The following is a 15306-nucleotide window of genomic DNA, read 5'->3' on the forward strand; positions in this document are numbered from 1 at the left end:
CAGTGTGATGTCTGGTGTATTATGCGCCAGTATTTTGTCGGTTTGTATACGGAAATCCCACAAGATCTTGACCATCTGATTTTCTGTGACTTTTTCAGGCTGATGTTCCCACCAGTTTGTTGCTGTTTTAATATTATAATTTTTGCACAAATTCCAATGGATCATTTGTGCTACTGAATTGTGCCGCAATTTATAATCAGTCTGCGCGATTTTTTTACAGCAGCTGAGTATGTGATCAACAGTTTCGTCTGCTTCTTTGCAAAGTCTGCATTTGGCATCATCAGAGGATTTTTCGATTTTGGCCTTAATGGCATTTGTGCGGATAGCTTGTTCTTGTGCAGCCAGGATTAGTGACTCTGTTTCTTTCTTTAATGTACCTGTTTTTAACCATAACCAAGTTTGTTCACTGTCCACTTTATCTTTTATTTTTTCCAGAAATTGACCATGCAGTGCTTTGTTCTGCCAACTCTCCATTCTTGATTTTATCACATCTTTTCTGTATTCTTGTTTTGTCTGTTGGGCCTTCAGTAGATTTTTGTTCTTTACTTCGATTAATAGATGTTCTTGACTTTCTTTTAAATAATCAGCCAGTGCATGTTTTTCTTCTTCAACTGTTTGTTTCACTTGTAATAATCCTCTGCCACCTGATTTTCGGGGCAGATATAGTCTATCAGTATCACCACGTGGATGTAAACTGTAGTGCATTGTCATTAGTTTCCTGGTTTTTCGGTCCAAAAGGTCCAAATCAGCTTGTGTCCAGTTAACTATGCCAGCTGTGTATCTTATAACTGGTATTGCCCAGGTATTTATGGCTTTGATTGTATTTCCACCATTCAATTTAGATTTCAAAATTTTCCTAACTCTGTTGGTGTACTCTCGTCTGACAATAGTTTTTACTTCTCCATGCTTGATGTTATCCAACTGCAGAATGCCTAAGTATTTGTAGGCTTCATTTTCTTTGCATTTAATTAGTTGGCCATTGGGCATTTCAACTCCCTCAGATGCAGTGATTTTGCCCCTTTTTATGGATACAGTGGCGCATTTTTCCATGCCAAACTGCATTGAAATATCGGTGCTGAATACTCGGACTGTATTTGTCAATGATTGGATTTCTATTTCTGACTTTCCATAGAGTTTCAAATCATCCATATATAGTAAATGCGAAATTTTTTCAGCTTTTTTGGCTGTTTGGTAGCCTAATTTCATTTTTTTTAAGATTACTGATAGTGGGATCATTGCGATGATGAAGAGAAGAGGTGAAAGTGAATCACCCTGGAAAATTCCTCGCTTGATATTAACCATTCCGTAGCTCTCATTCCCTACCGCCAACTCAGTTCTCCATTGTTTCATTGCCTTTTCAGTAAAGGATGTAATATTTTTGCTAATGCCAGTTGTTTCTAAGCATTTTATGATCCAACTATGTGGCAGTGAGTCAAATGCCTTTTTGTAATCAATCCAGACCATATTCAAGTTCGTTTTTCTGTTCTTACAATTTTCTAATATCATTTTATCAATTAGAAGCTGATCTTTTGTGCCCCTGCTCCTTCTTTTGTTGCCTTTTTGCTCTACTGGCAAGATGTTGTTTGTTTCCAAATAATCCATCATGTTATCTGCAATAATGCCTGTGAGTAATTTGAAGGTTGTTGGCAAGCATGTTATTGGTCTATAGTTTTCAGGTGTTGTTCCTTTAGTTGGATCTTTCTGAATCAAGTATGTTTTTCCAGTTGTCAACCATTCATCAATTTGGCCCTTTTGTAAAATTTCATTCAGTTGCCTGGCCAATATTGCATGTAAACTGATCAGATATTTGAGCCAGAAACCATGTAATTGGTCCTTTCCAGGTGATGTCCAATTCTTTACCTTTTTAACTCGATTTTTGATCATCTCAGTTGTTATTTCTAATACTTGCATTTGTTTGTTGCCAATGCTTTTCTCAAAGTCATGTATCCACTTTGCTTCCTTGTTGTAGTCCTTTGCATTTTCCCACAATTCTTTCCAGAATTCAACTGTGGCCTGCTTTTCTGGTTTTTCACTTTTGGTGTCACCATTCACATTAAGACTTTGATAAAAACGCCGTTGGTCTGATCGAAATTGCTGATTTTGTTTATATTGGATGATTCGTGCCTCATATCTTTCAATTTTTCTAGCTGTTGCTGTTATCTGCTGTTTTACAATCTCTACAGCTTCATTGATGTTTCTTGTATCCAATCTATATCTTCTGATTAGCCGATCTATGATTTTGTTGTTTTTAAGTCGTTGCTCATGCATGTTCTTTAAGTTACTAGCATCTGCCCTTAATTTTTTGATTTTTTGTTCTAAACGGATTTTCCACTTTGGCTTTGGTGCTTTTTCTGTTGTGTGACTAGGCACTTTAATTTTAATGCCTAGTTCATTAGTGACTATTACAGCTGCGCTGTACATTAACTGGTTTGTTTCCAAGATGGATCCCGGTTTAATTGTTGAAAACACTGCATTAACCATTTTCATGATAGGGGCCAAAATTTTCTTAGGCACAGTTTTTAGTGATGGTAAACGTTGCCTTTCCTCATTAAGCAGAAAATGTTCCATGATCTTATCCTTCAATTCTTTTTGTTTTTGAGTTAGTTCATCAGTTGGTTCAATGATAACTGGTTCTAGTGGTGGTGATGTTATTTCCTCCCCGAGAGCTTCTTCTGGGAGTTCTACTATAGTGTCTTTAGTTGTGTCTTGAATATCAGTTATTTCCGCTTGTGATATTGTTTTTTGGGTTTTGCAATTTGCCTGAATTTCCTCATGTTCAACTTCACTAAACACTTTATTCCGTATAATAAATCGCCTTTGATCTGCTAGTCGTTGTTTACTAACATTTGAATCTGGATATTGTTGTTTCCATAATTCATACATTCGCTTTAAATATCCTCTTTTTTCTGGCTCTGAGTTGTAGTAACAGGCCATTATGGCACGGTTTTCATCTGCACTATATTTTTGTCGTTTTGTTGGCTGGTCCACTTGTAGCCCACTTGTCGACGGATGTCCAGGGACCCCAACATCCGCCGCGGCCCTTGTTAACCCGCGCGACGACCGATGCGGTATGGAATTCTTATTCGTTTTTTTCACCATATTGTATGGGTTGGCGGGGGTTTTTTTTACGGGACCAGATGCCAACCTGATCCCAACCTTCCTCCTTTCTCATCCGGGCTTGGGACCGGCAACGGCGGAGTTATTATTATTATTATTATTATTATTATTATTATTATTATTATTATTATTATTAATTTGTCTTGTATGCTGCCCACTCCCGGAGGACTCCGGGCGGCTCACAAAAGACAAGGGAGAGAGGGGAACAAGACAAAGACAACATATTAAAAACAAAACCAACATTCACAATTTCCGTGGAGGTAAATGCTTCTCAGCTCCCCCCAGCCTGCTGGAACAGCCAGGACTTGGTGGCTTTGCGGAAGGCCAGGAGGGTAGTAAGGATCCGGATCTCAACAGGGAGCTCGTTCCAGAGGGCCGGAGCAGCAACAGAGAAGGCTCTCCCCCGGGGAGTCGCCAGCCGACATTGGCTGGCAGATGGAATCCGGAGGAGACCCAGCCTGTGCGATCTAATTGGTCTGAGAGAGGTAATCGTCAGGAGGCGGTCTCTCAGGTACCCAGGTCCGATGCCATGTAGGACTTTATAGGTAGCGACCAGCACCTTGAAGCGGATTCGGAGACTGATAGGTAGCCAGTGCAGCTCGCGGAGGATAGGTGTAACGTGGGTGTACCTTGGTGCACCCACAATCGCTCGCGCGTCTGCATTCTGGACTAATTGGAGTCTTCGAACACTCTTCAAGGGCAGCCCCATGTAGATGAAGTACAGTTTATAAATCTTCACTGTAGTATTACACAGACTGAATCAATGAAGTTAAAGAAAGTTAAGAGGTACAACTAGGGCAGGAGTTAGCAACCTTAAACACTCAAAGAGCCATAAAGGTCCTAACTGGAAGCCCCCCATTCAATTCTGCGGCCGACCAGAAGTCCAGTTTCCCCACCATAGCATGGTGTCCTTTTTCTTTTTCCCGTCCTAACCGAAAGCCCTATCAGTTGTGGAGCTGACCGGAAAACCCGCCCCTTGCCATAGAGTCCCTCCTGGCGCGCCCTGCTCCACCCCCCAAAAAACGGAAGCTCCTTCAAAAGTGTGGTGCCAACTAGAAGAGAGTCCAAATAAATGAGCCAAAATACTATACTGTAATTGTTCAGTTATTTATTGAGGAAAGTGACCATTACCTCTTTGAGTAGGGATGCTACCGATGGTCATAAGTGTGAAGAGCAGACATAAGTCACTTTTTTCAGTGCCATTGTGACATTGAACGGTTGCTAAACAAATATTTGTTAATCAAGTATTCTTTATTCATTTCAGTGTGGTGGCACATTGAGCCATTTCTGAGGGCACACGAGATGTTGTCCTGTCAACACCAGCGTGCATGCGCACGTTGGCCAGCTAATTTTCTGCCTTGATTTTTTGCCCCTTTCTAAGTTTCGGGGGAAAACCGCCCAATGTGCAAACCGGAAGTTTGGGAATGGAAGCCTCCTAGAAAGCCTCTGACGCCTGGGGAGGGTGAAAAACGAACCCACCAGTAGGAAAATGGGCCATTTCTGGCCTCTGGAGAATGTCCGGGGAGGGGGAGAGACCATTTTTGCCTTCCCCAGGCTTCTAGAAAGCCTCTGGAGCATAGGAAGGGCAGAAAACGGATCTACCGGGCCCACTGGAAGTTGTTTCCAGCCTCCAGAGGGCCTCCAGGGAGGCAGGGAAAGCCGTTTTCGCCTTCCCCAGGCTCCAAGGAAGTCATGCATGCATGCGCGAGGCAGTGGGCGGGGGGTCACGCAAGCATGCACAGGGGTCACAGTGCAGGTGGGGGCATTAAATTATGGGGGTGGGCACGGGAGCGCGCATGAACTTTTGGCACCCAAGGCAAAAAAGGTTTGTCATTACTTGGTTATAGGCTTTGAACTATTCTGTTATAGGCCAGACAATGAGGAATTGCAGTAGGAAGAGATAATTGGTGCATCTGAAGGGTTGACCTTTCTTGTGGTCTGTTGAAGAGTAGAGACTAGACTTGTCAAATTTGCTGTTCTGCATTATTTGGAGTGAGAAACTACTCCCTGTTCTGCAGTAGAACTGTATTTAAAACCTATCTTTGTTTTTGTGTTTCGGTACCTTTGTGCACTGTGCAGATTGTATTAGTTTAAAATCTAATACATTTTTTCTTCAGTTTTTTCTTTAGTTAACTTGTTCAAATACAGGTGGTCCTCGTCTTACAATCACCATCGAGCCCAAAATTTGTCTTATTAAGTGAGACATTTGTTAAGTGATTTTTACCCCGTCTTATGACCTTTCTTGCCTCATTTGTTAAGTGAATCCCTGAAGTTGTTAACTTAGTAACCCTGTTGTTAAGTGAATCTGGCTTCCACATTGACTTTGGTTGTCAGAAGGTCACAAAAGTTGATCATGTGACCTTGGGACACAGCAATGGTGATAAGTATGAATCAGTTTTGAATACTTGATCGTGGGGATGCTGGAAATGGTCATAAAAATGGTCATAATTCACTTTTTTCAGTGCCGTTGTAACTTTGAACAATCACTGAATGAACTGTTGTAAGTTGAGGAATATCTGTGCTTACAGTAAATGACTAAATACATCATTATTGAACTAGGCATACAACTTAGCATTGTTTCCTTTTTAAATGACTTGTTCTTAACTGAAATTTGTCATCTTATTTTTCACTGTTAGTTTCATTCTGATAAAAATAAGTAAATAGATATACATATGAGCCAGCAGTGTGCAGCAGCTGCCAAAAAAGCCAACACAGTTCTAAGCTGCATAAACAGAGGGATAGAATCAAGATCACCTGAAGTGTTAATACCACTTTATAAGGCCTTGGTAAGGCCATACTTGGAATACTGCATCCGGTTTTGGTCGTCACAATGTAGAAAAGATGTGGAGACTCTAGAAAGAGTGCAGAGAAGAGCAACAAAGATGATTAGGGGACTGGAGACTAAAACATATGAAGAACGGTTGCAGAAACTCTGTGTAGTTTAATGAAAAGAAGGACTAGGGGAGACATGATAGCAGTTTCAATATCTCAGGGGTTGCCACAAAGAAGAGGGAGTCAAACTATTCTCCAAGGCACCTGAGGGCAGGACAAGAAGCAATGGGTGGAAACTAATCAAGGAGAGAAACAACCTATAATTAAGGAGAAATTTCCTGACAGTTAGAACAATTAATCAGTGGAACAGCTTGTCTCCAGAAGTTATGAATGCCCCAACACTGGAAGTCTTTAAGAAGATGTTGGATAGCCATTTGTCTGAAATGATATAGGGTTTCCTGCCTAGGCAGAGGGTTGGACTAGAAGACCTCCAAGGTCCCTTCCAACTCTGCTATTGTATTATTGTATTATACAGGGGGTCCTCTACTTAACGACAACAATTGTACACAACATTTCTGTTGTATGCATGGCAGATGTTAAGTGTCTTTTGCCCCATTTTACAACCCTTTTTTCTACCATGTGATGTAAATTACTGCAGTTGTTAAGTGTTGTGACCTTCCCAGATGGCTTCCCCAGTTGACTTGGCTTACCGGAAGCCTGCTGGGAAGGTTACAAATGCAGGACAGTGCAACTGTCATGAGTACATGCCAGTTTACAAACGCTCAGACTTTGATCATGTGATCGTGGGGATGCTGCAACGGTCATAAGTGTGAAAACCGATCATAAATCTCTTTTTTCAGTGCTGTGATAACTTTGAATGGTCACTAAATGAATGGCTGTAAGTCAAGGACTACCTTTATTGCAATTTGTTATCGTAGTTTGCTTTCGTGGATTTGTTTTTTGAAAGTCATAGAATGAGGTCAAAAGAGTGGTGCAGTGGCCTAAAGGTGAAGCTCTCGCCTCACTATCAGGAGGCTGTGAGTTCAATCCTAGGTAGTGGCAGATATCTCTCTCTCTCTCGATACAATGAGTAATTAACTGCTGCGAACTCTGTATTGGTGACAGGAAGGGCATCTGGCCAGTAAACACTGCTCCATTCAGTTGGCCCTTACTGCATCCCGAAGTAAGGGGTTACGGGATCATTAACAGACAAAAAGGATAGAATGAAGTCTGTCAATAAGTTGTGAAATATTTATGAATGTGGGATATCCTTTTCAATTGTATTTGCAGGATTTTTTAGTAGAGGCTTTTAGTTGCCTATTCTCTCAGTTTGTTTGAAATGTTCTTTAAACATTGCCTGAGATACAGTGATGGGATTCAGCCAGTTCGCACCTATTCGGGAGAACCGGTTGTTAACTTTCTAAGCAGTGCGGAGAACCGGTTGTTGGAAGAAATCTCCCCCCCACACACACACTTTACAGGGCTAATCCTGTAAGGAAGGCAGGAAGGAAACGTTCTGTTGCTGTTTCTAGCCTAATCTTTATTGCCCTGCTTACAGAAACAGCCTCTCCAGTTAACCCTTATTACACTGTAACATCTAAGAGGAAGCGCCCATCAACGTGAGTGGTGTTGAGTTGGTCACGCCCACCCAGTCACATGACTACTGAGCCACGCCTACCCAGCTGGTCATTAGGGCAGAGAACCGGTTGTTACATTATTTGAATCCCAGCACTGCTGAGATATATTTCTAAAAATTGAGAAAGATTATTTATAGCATTATAGTGAAACGGAATTTAATTCAGGGGCTGAATCTTACAAAAAAAAAAGATATGTGTTTAAAGTGTTAGGGGCATTTAACACAGGAGCACAAGTATAAAATGATGGCAAATGATAATTGTGAATGATTCTCAGGTGAGAGGGAAGTCATTCCAAAGGAGTAAAAGACAGTGAAGTATAGATAGCTTGCATTGAAGAAAGAGAATGAAGATGACCTCTCCCTGTTGTTTCCCAGAGTATATGTTTTATGGTTCAGATTCCTTTTTTAGAATATCTAGGAAAAATGAAGTGTTTAGCAGAGGATTGAATTGGCTGGCTCAGGAATTCTGGTCATTAGGGCAGAGAACCGGTTGTTAAATTATTTGAATCCCAGCACTGCTGAGATATATTTCTAAAAATTGAGAAAGATTATTTATGGGATTATAGTGAAACAGAATTTAATTCAGGGGCTGAATCTTACAAAAAAAAAAAAAGATAAGTGTTTAAAGCAGTGATGGGCAACCTTTTTGGCATGGTGTGTCAAAAATCGGCAAAAAACCCAGCATAACTCACGTTGTGTGTCACTTCGACAAAAACATAATTTTGCGCAATTTATAGTTTAAACTACAAAAATGTATAATTGCAATATATAATTGTATTTAATAAACCAAAAACAAATTATTTAACATACCTGCTTAGTAACTTCTTTGTTCATCAGTCAATTTCGTATGTTGCCCTTGATATTATTGAACTTGTTTGGGGTGCCGTGAACCAGGGCTGTGGAGTCGGCTGCTTCCAGCTCCACGTCCTCATCAACATGCCGCTCCAGCCCGCCCCTGCTATGAATATTCCTAGTGACGCGAGGGCGAAGAATATGAATATTCATAGCGGGGGCGGGCCGGAGCGGCATGTTGATGAGGACGTGGAGCTGGAAGCAGCAGACTCCACAGCCCTGCCGTGAACTGAGATAAGTGTGGTGCGGTCGTAACCGACAGTCCCAGGAGTAGACTCTCTGTGCCGGCCTGACTGGAGAGAGGCGCGCACTGTTCCCGTGCTCCTCTCCTGCGGGTCCTCCCTCGCCGCGCTGATGACGTGTATGCGCACGGCACGCACGCCTTACCAGCAGCCCCTGCGCTCAGAAAGGGGCGGCGGCGATACAGTAAGTGAGTGTGGGCAGGGGAGATCACACGTCCCCCCCCCCCGTTCCTCCAGCACAGATTCTTTCATCCTCGGCGGCCGTGCAGGAGCCGAGGATGAATCGCATGAAATCCTGTGCGTGTCACCCCAAATGGCTACGCGTGTCAGCACTGACACGCGTGTCATAGGTTCGCCATCACTGGTTTAAAGTGTTAGGGGCATTTAACACAGGAGCACAAGTATAAAATGATGGCAAATGATAATTGTGAATGATTCTCAGGTGAGAGGGAAGTCATTCCAAAGGAGTAAAAGACAGTGAAGTATAGATAGCTTGCATTGAAGAAAGAGAATGAAGATGACCCCTCCCTGTTGTTTCCCAGAGTATATGTTTTATGGTTCAGATTCCTTTTTTAGAATGTCTAGCAAAAATGAAGTGTTTAGCAGAGGATTGAATTGGCTGGCTCAGGAATTCTGGGAGTTAATGTCCACAGGTCGTAAAGGGGAAATCAACTCCAGGGTGGATTTGTTTTAAATCACAATTTAAATCACTAGTAAAAAGGCTTGATTTAAATCGACTCCATTTAAGTCATAATTTTTAACGAGCAACTGTCATCTCTGTCCCCCAGCGGCTCCTCCTCTGACCCGCTGTTGACTCACCGACAGTCACAATATTGCACAATATACAGCCTCATGCTACATAATTAAGTTCCATTTTATGTCGAATAAACTAAATTATTAATGTATCTTAAATAGAAAACTATCTTTAGATAGATTTACTCCAAAAGTATTTTATTAAAATAAATTTTAAAAAAAATCCAATTTAAATTTTTAAAAAATCTGTTTTTTTTAATCATCGATTTTTATTCACCCTGATCAACTATAATAAAATGGTAGTCAGAGAAGGTATATTCTATTTTTCTTCTCAACTGAGCTTGGTGATGGCCTCTATATATTTTTTCAGCTTTATACACATTATGGAGGACATGTGAAGAAATCTTTTTTCCAGTACCAATCTTTATCTTCATTTATTCTTTGTTCCAGTTTGTATTATCAACTTGAATCTCTAGGCTGATTGTAGCTACCTAAATGACAAATAGTGTTGTTCAGTTGTGTATTTTCCTTTTTTTTTTCCTGGTAGATGTGGTCCTTGTTTGAGGGTAGCTCCTGTTTTCAATGCTCTGAGCAATAAATATCCCCAAGCAACATTTTTGGAAGTTGATGTACATCAGTGCCAGGTATGTAATGCTATGTATGTATATTTGGCTGATTATGAATGAACAACTGTCACAGATTTAGAAATGGCAAATAAATTTCATTTAGGAACCCACTGACGTCAATAAACATAATTACCATAATGGAAGACTATAGATTTGTATATCAAGAAGTCAATCATGGCTTATTATTGATAAAACACTTAAAACTATATTAACTATTGATTTGTCCATGTTTTCTTTGGTAAAATTTCTACGATAAATTGTCTTAACTCATCCTTGCTGCCACAATAGGCTTGCAAGCACCTGTTCTTTTTCTACTTATACTATACATTGAATATCAGCCTAAGGAAGAATTTGAAAATGTTGTCTTTGCTTTAGCTACGTCACTAACTGTGGTGTGGAATCTCTTAGTTATGTTTAAATAGGCCAGCTTGACAAAACCTAGTTAAGGGTAATTGGTTAATCACATTTAAGAAGCACAACAGTTTGCAGTCAGAAATCAATGTATTCGGTCTTTTAACTTCTGTAGTAGAGTACTGTGCCCAAATAATGGAATTATATTCCAGAAAGAAGCAATTTCCTGATATGGGTATTGTAACCACAACATTTTACTAGTGATACTAAACCACCCCACCTATCTGTTGATGGGGACCATCAACAGATGGTGGTAGCATGTGCACAGGACAAGTTACGCAAGTCTCTCCATGTGGAGAAGATGATCCTGTTAAGGTTTTTTTTAGGAACCCTGGTGGCGCAACGGTTAAAATGCAGTATTGCAGGCTAACTCTGCCCACTGCAGGGAGTTTGATCCTGACTGGCTGAAGGTTGACTCAACCCTTCCATACTTCCAAGGTTGCTAATTGATGGTCGCAATATGCTGACATTTATAAACTGCTCAGAGTGTCGTAAAGCAACATGGAGCGGAATATAAATCTAACAGCTATTGCTAAGTTCCTCAGTGTAAGACCATATTGGGCTTTACAGGTTACAGTCAGCACTTTGAACTGTATCTGGAAACATGGGAAGTAATTGGTAACCAGTGCAGCAAATGTGAGATAAGTGCTATAAGAAGCCACTTTGGTCTAGTGCTTAAGCACCATGCTAGAAACCAGAAGACTGTGAGTTCTAGTTCCACCATACGCATGAAAGTTGGTTGGGTAACCTTGGGCCAATCTCTCTCTCTCTCAGCTTGTTTTCTGGGGAAAATAAGAGGAAGGAAGAGTATCAGATATCTTTACCATCTTGCCACGTATATTAAAAAAAGCACACTTTGACTTCCTAATGCGCCAGCCAGTTTATTTTGTACCAATTACTGTTTCCAAGTGCTCTTCAAAGTCGGTCCTTGTAGAGCACATTGTACTGAACCAAGAGAGTAATAAGTGTGCAAATGAGTGCCTCCCGCTGCAGGTAGGGTCACAATTGGTACACTAGCTGCAGCTGAGCCAAGCTGCCCACCCCCCCCCCCTCCTCCAGCCTCCAGCTGCCTTTTAAAATGTTTCTATGCCGTGCTAATTACTGGTTTTCTCAATGTTAGGGGACAGCTGCCACTAACAATATATCAGCAACCCCGACATTTCTTTTCTTCCGGAACAAAGTGCGAATTGATCAGTATCAAGGTGCGGATGCGGTGGGATTAGAAGATAAAATCAAACAGCATCTAGAAAACGATCCTGGAATCAATGAGGATGCCGATATTCCAAAGGGATACGTATGTGCATCTTATTTCAACATTATTGTAATCGGCTAATACGGTACACTACGTAACAAGAATGTTTCTTCGGGGTGCAGTGTTTGTGCATAAACGAGTTGTTTTTCCAGTTCCAGAGGTTGCCGAGGTTTTTCTCTCCATTGCTAAAAACAGTTTCAGAATATTAGAACATTTTTCAAAGTGGTCTCCAATCTCAGTCACAAATACAGTTTGTGTGTGTCTAAATCGGGTGCCAAACTGGCGGCCCACGGGCCAGATGTCTTGTGCACAGGCCATGCCCACGCCAGCTCCGCGAAGGTGGAAAATGTCACACGACAGCCACATGATGCCTCGAATTTGACAGCTGTGGTCATCTATCTATCTATCTATCTATCTATCTATCTATCTATCTATCTATCTATCTATCTATCTATCTATTAATCTCATCTCTTATGAGCCATGGTGGTACAGTGGTTAGAATGCAGTACTGCAGACTACTTCTGGTGACTGCCAACTGCCTGCAATTTGGCAGTTCAAATCTCACCAGGCTCAAGGTTGACTCAGCCTTCCATCTTTCCGGGGGGATTTGGATAAAATGAGGACCCAAATTGTTGTAAAAACCACTTAGAAATGCTGTAAAGCACTGTAAAGCGGTATATGTCTAAGTGCTATTGCTATCTCTTCCCATCAGTCCATCTCTCTATCTAAAGCCCTGATCTCTGTGCCATTCTTCGGTAGTTATTTCTTTCAGTGATTTTCTCTGAATATACAACCTTTGTTTTTATGGCCTGCAAGACTGATGGGTAATAATCCCATTTTATTGGGAGTTTGGATCTATTGAAATTCTTGTGAAAGATTCGTTCACCCTAAAATCTGTTTAGTAGCCTTAACCCTTAAATATTTACAGGGTTAGGTTGTTCTTTTTTGGAGAGGTTATTTTTTGTTGAACTTGGGGCGCAGTCCACTTGAAGTATCTTGCTTGGGCAGGCCTCCTGAAAGTAGTTAGCACTCCCTTTTTAATCCTGTTGAAAATCCAGAAAGGATTTTTTTTCTAGAGGAGTATCTCTTTTGAGAATGTGGTTCTTTTTGAGGTACCTAATTCAGTATCTTTTGCTGTTATTATGATTTGTAATAGTTACAAATGATAGTGGAAGAAGTTTAAAGTTTACACCAACTCAGGTTGAATGGAAATATTATTTATTTATCAAGTTTATATGCTGCTCGTCTCACAATATGAAGTAAGCAGAAGAATGTGGCAGTGGAAATCAGAAACCTGGATCTCATTTTTATAATTCTTGACATTAAAACTGTCAGAGTATGCGCTGTATACACACACACAACACACGCATACCTACATACGTAGTATTAGGCAAATACCAGGCAATCAATCAATCTTCAACTATAACAGGGAGGCATACCCAGAGAACTAGGACACGAGGAGAGACGCCCACCTATCCCCAGGGCCTCTCCTATATAGACAGTCTCTTAAAGTGATAACCCTGCTGACCCATTCTCATTGCATCATCTCAGTTTACAGCCTTACAGCAGCTGGTCCGCTGTTACATCATCATTACCTTAACAAAAACTATTGAATAGCAAAATTTAAAATAATGTAGAAGCAAAGTCATATAGAATACAGGTAGTCCTCAAGTTGTGGCCACAATTGAGCTCAAAATCTATGTTGCAAAATGAGAAATTTGTGAAGTGAGTTTTGCCCCATTTTACAACTCTTCTCGCCACGTTTGTTAAGTGAATCACCGCAGCTGTGAAATTAGTCACAGGGATTCTTAAGTGAATCTGGTTTCCCCATTGGCTTTGCTCGCCGGAAGGTCGCCCAGGGGGAATCACATGACCCCGGGACACGGCAACCGTCATAAATGTGAGTCAGTTGTCAGGCATCCGGATGTAAACCATCATGGCCGTGGAGACGCTGCAATGGTCGTAAGTGTGAAAAACGGTCCTAAGTCACTTTTTGTCAGTGCCGTTGTAACGTCAGCCACTAAACAAGCTGTTGTAAGTCAAAGACTATCTTTCCTATAGAAACAAAGCATGAGCCAGAATCCTCATTGGGATTCTTGATTTTATCTAGTTTGCTTTTTTTATAAAAGTTTTAATATCAAGGGATGTTTGAAAGCTACATCATGCTTTCCCTCCAAGTGCCAGTTGTCTGAAGTGGGACAGCTCTTTCCCTCATTCAGCTGCAGACATCATAACCACGTTGAAGTGAGCAATGCTGAAATGCGTGCTTTATTTTTATAAACAGTGTTCCGACCATTCAGGATACATTGCTATAAACTGAACAGATGGTGGCTTAACCAAACTCTTATTCATAAAAGAATGGAAGGAATATGACTACCACATAAATCTCCTGAAGGAAATTCCCTGGAGAAGGTTGACTATCCTTACAACAGAAGAAGAGGGAAATTTCTTTTTTTGGTATATAAGTAGTTCTCGACTTACAATCATTCCTTTAGTGACTGAATTGCATTAATGCAATATCGGGTTTTCAATTTCAATTCTATAGCATGTGAAGGATGTGTTTTGGTGTTGTTTTTTTTAATAGTTATAATGTACACTGAAGATGGGATTTAATTTCATTGTACGATGTGCAATGATAATAAAGTAAACTACCATATTTTTCGGAGTATAAGACATACCAGAGTATAATATGCACCAAGATTTTGAAGAGGCAGTTTTTTTTTAAAAAAAAAAAAAGTTTTTGTACTCTGCAGACCTGCCAAAAACGGCCGATTTTTTGCGAAAACGGGCCTGGTTTTTGTTGTTTTTTTTTTCAAAAAAAAAGTGATACATTGCCCTTAGGAGGCTTTTAGAGTGCACCTGGGGTTTGAGTGGGCAAGAACTAGCAAAAAACGGCCCATTTTCTGGTCATTTCTGCCCTCCCCAGCCCCCAGGAAAGTCTCCTATATGCTATGCATGGCCATTTTTGCAAAGGGGGTGAGATTTAGGGAGGCCAAAAATGCTGTATTCAGTGTGTAAGACACACCCAGAGTTTCACCTTTTTTGAGGGAAAAATGTGTGTCTTATACTCCGAAAAATACGGTAAACTAAACTTCGAAGTTACAATGAAACTTGAAAAATGTCTTATGACTGTTTTTCACACTCAACAATTGTTGCAGCATCTCCACGGTCACATGGTCAAAATGCAGCTGCCTGGCAACTGGCATGTACGTACTTACGACCGTTGCAGTGTCCCAGGGTCATGATAACCTTTTGCAATCTTCTGACAAGCAGTCAGTAGCGAAGCAAGATTCATTTAACAACTGATATTACTTACTTAACTGCAGTGATTCACTTATCAAGTGTGGCAAGAGAGGTCATAAATGAGACAAAGCCCTGTTAACAACTGCTTAATAACCAAATATTGGGCTCAATTGTGTTTGTAAGTCAAGGACTACCTATGATCTGTTGTTTGGCTTGTCCGGAAGAGAGCAAATCTGAATTCTGTACGAAGTACCATATTTTTTGGAGTATAACACAGCGGAGTATAAGACGCACCAGGATTTTGAAAAGGCAAATTAAAAAAAAAAAAAATTTTGCACTCTGCAGACATCCCAAAAATGGCCCCATTTTGGGAGGAAATGGGCCTGTTTTTTTATCAAAAAA

The 15306-nt window shown here is 40.7% G+C and overlaps 1 protein-coding gene across 1 annotated transcript in view; it reads left to right on the plus strand.

Moving 5' to 3' along the window:
- TXNL1 (thioredoxin like 1) overlaps nucleotides 1-15306 on the plus strand; it is a 40911-nt gene that overhangs the window by 13035 nt on the left and 12570 nt on the right. The window contains exons 2-3 of the mRNA XM_032213797.1: nucleotides 9920-10016; nucleotides 11530-11703. Coding sequence (XP_032069688.1) covers nucleotides 9920-10016; nucleotides 11530-11703 — 271 coding nt within the window. The remainder of the gene's footprint in view (nucleotides 1-9919; nucleotides 10017-11529; nucleotides 11704-15306) is intronic.

Source organism: Thamnophis elegans, chromosome 3, assembly GCF_009769535.1.
Source record: "Thamnophis elegans isolate rThaEle1 chromosome 3, rThaEle1.pri, whole genome shotgun sequence".
In the NCBI taxonomy this organism is placed as follows: Eukaryota; Metazoa; Chordata; class Lepidosauria; order Squamata; family Colubridae; genus Thamnophis; species Thamnophis elegans.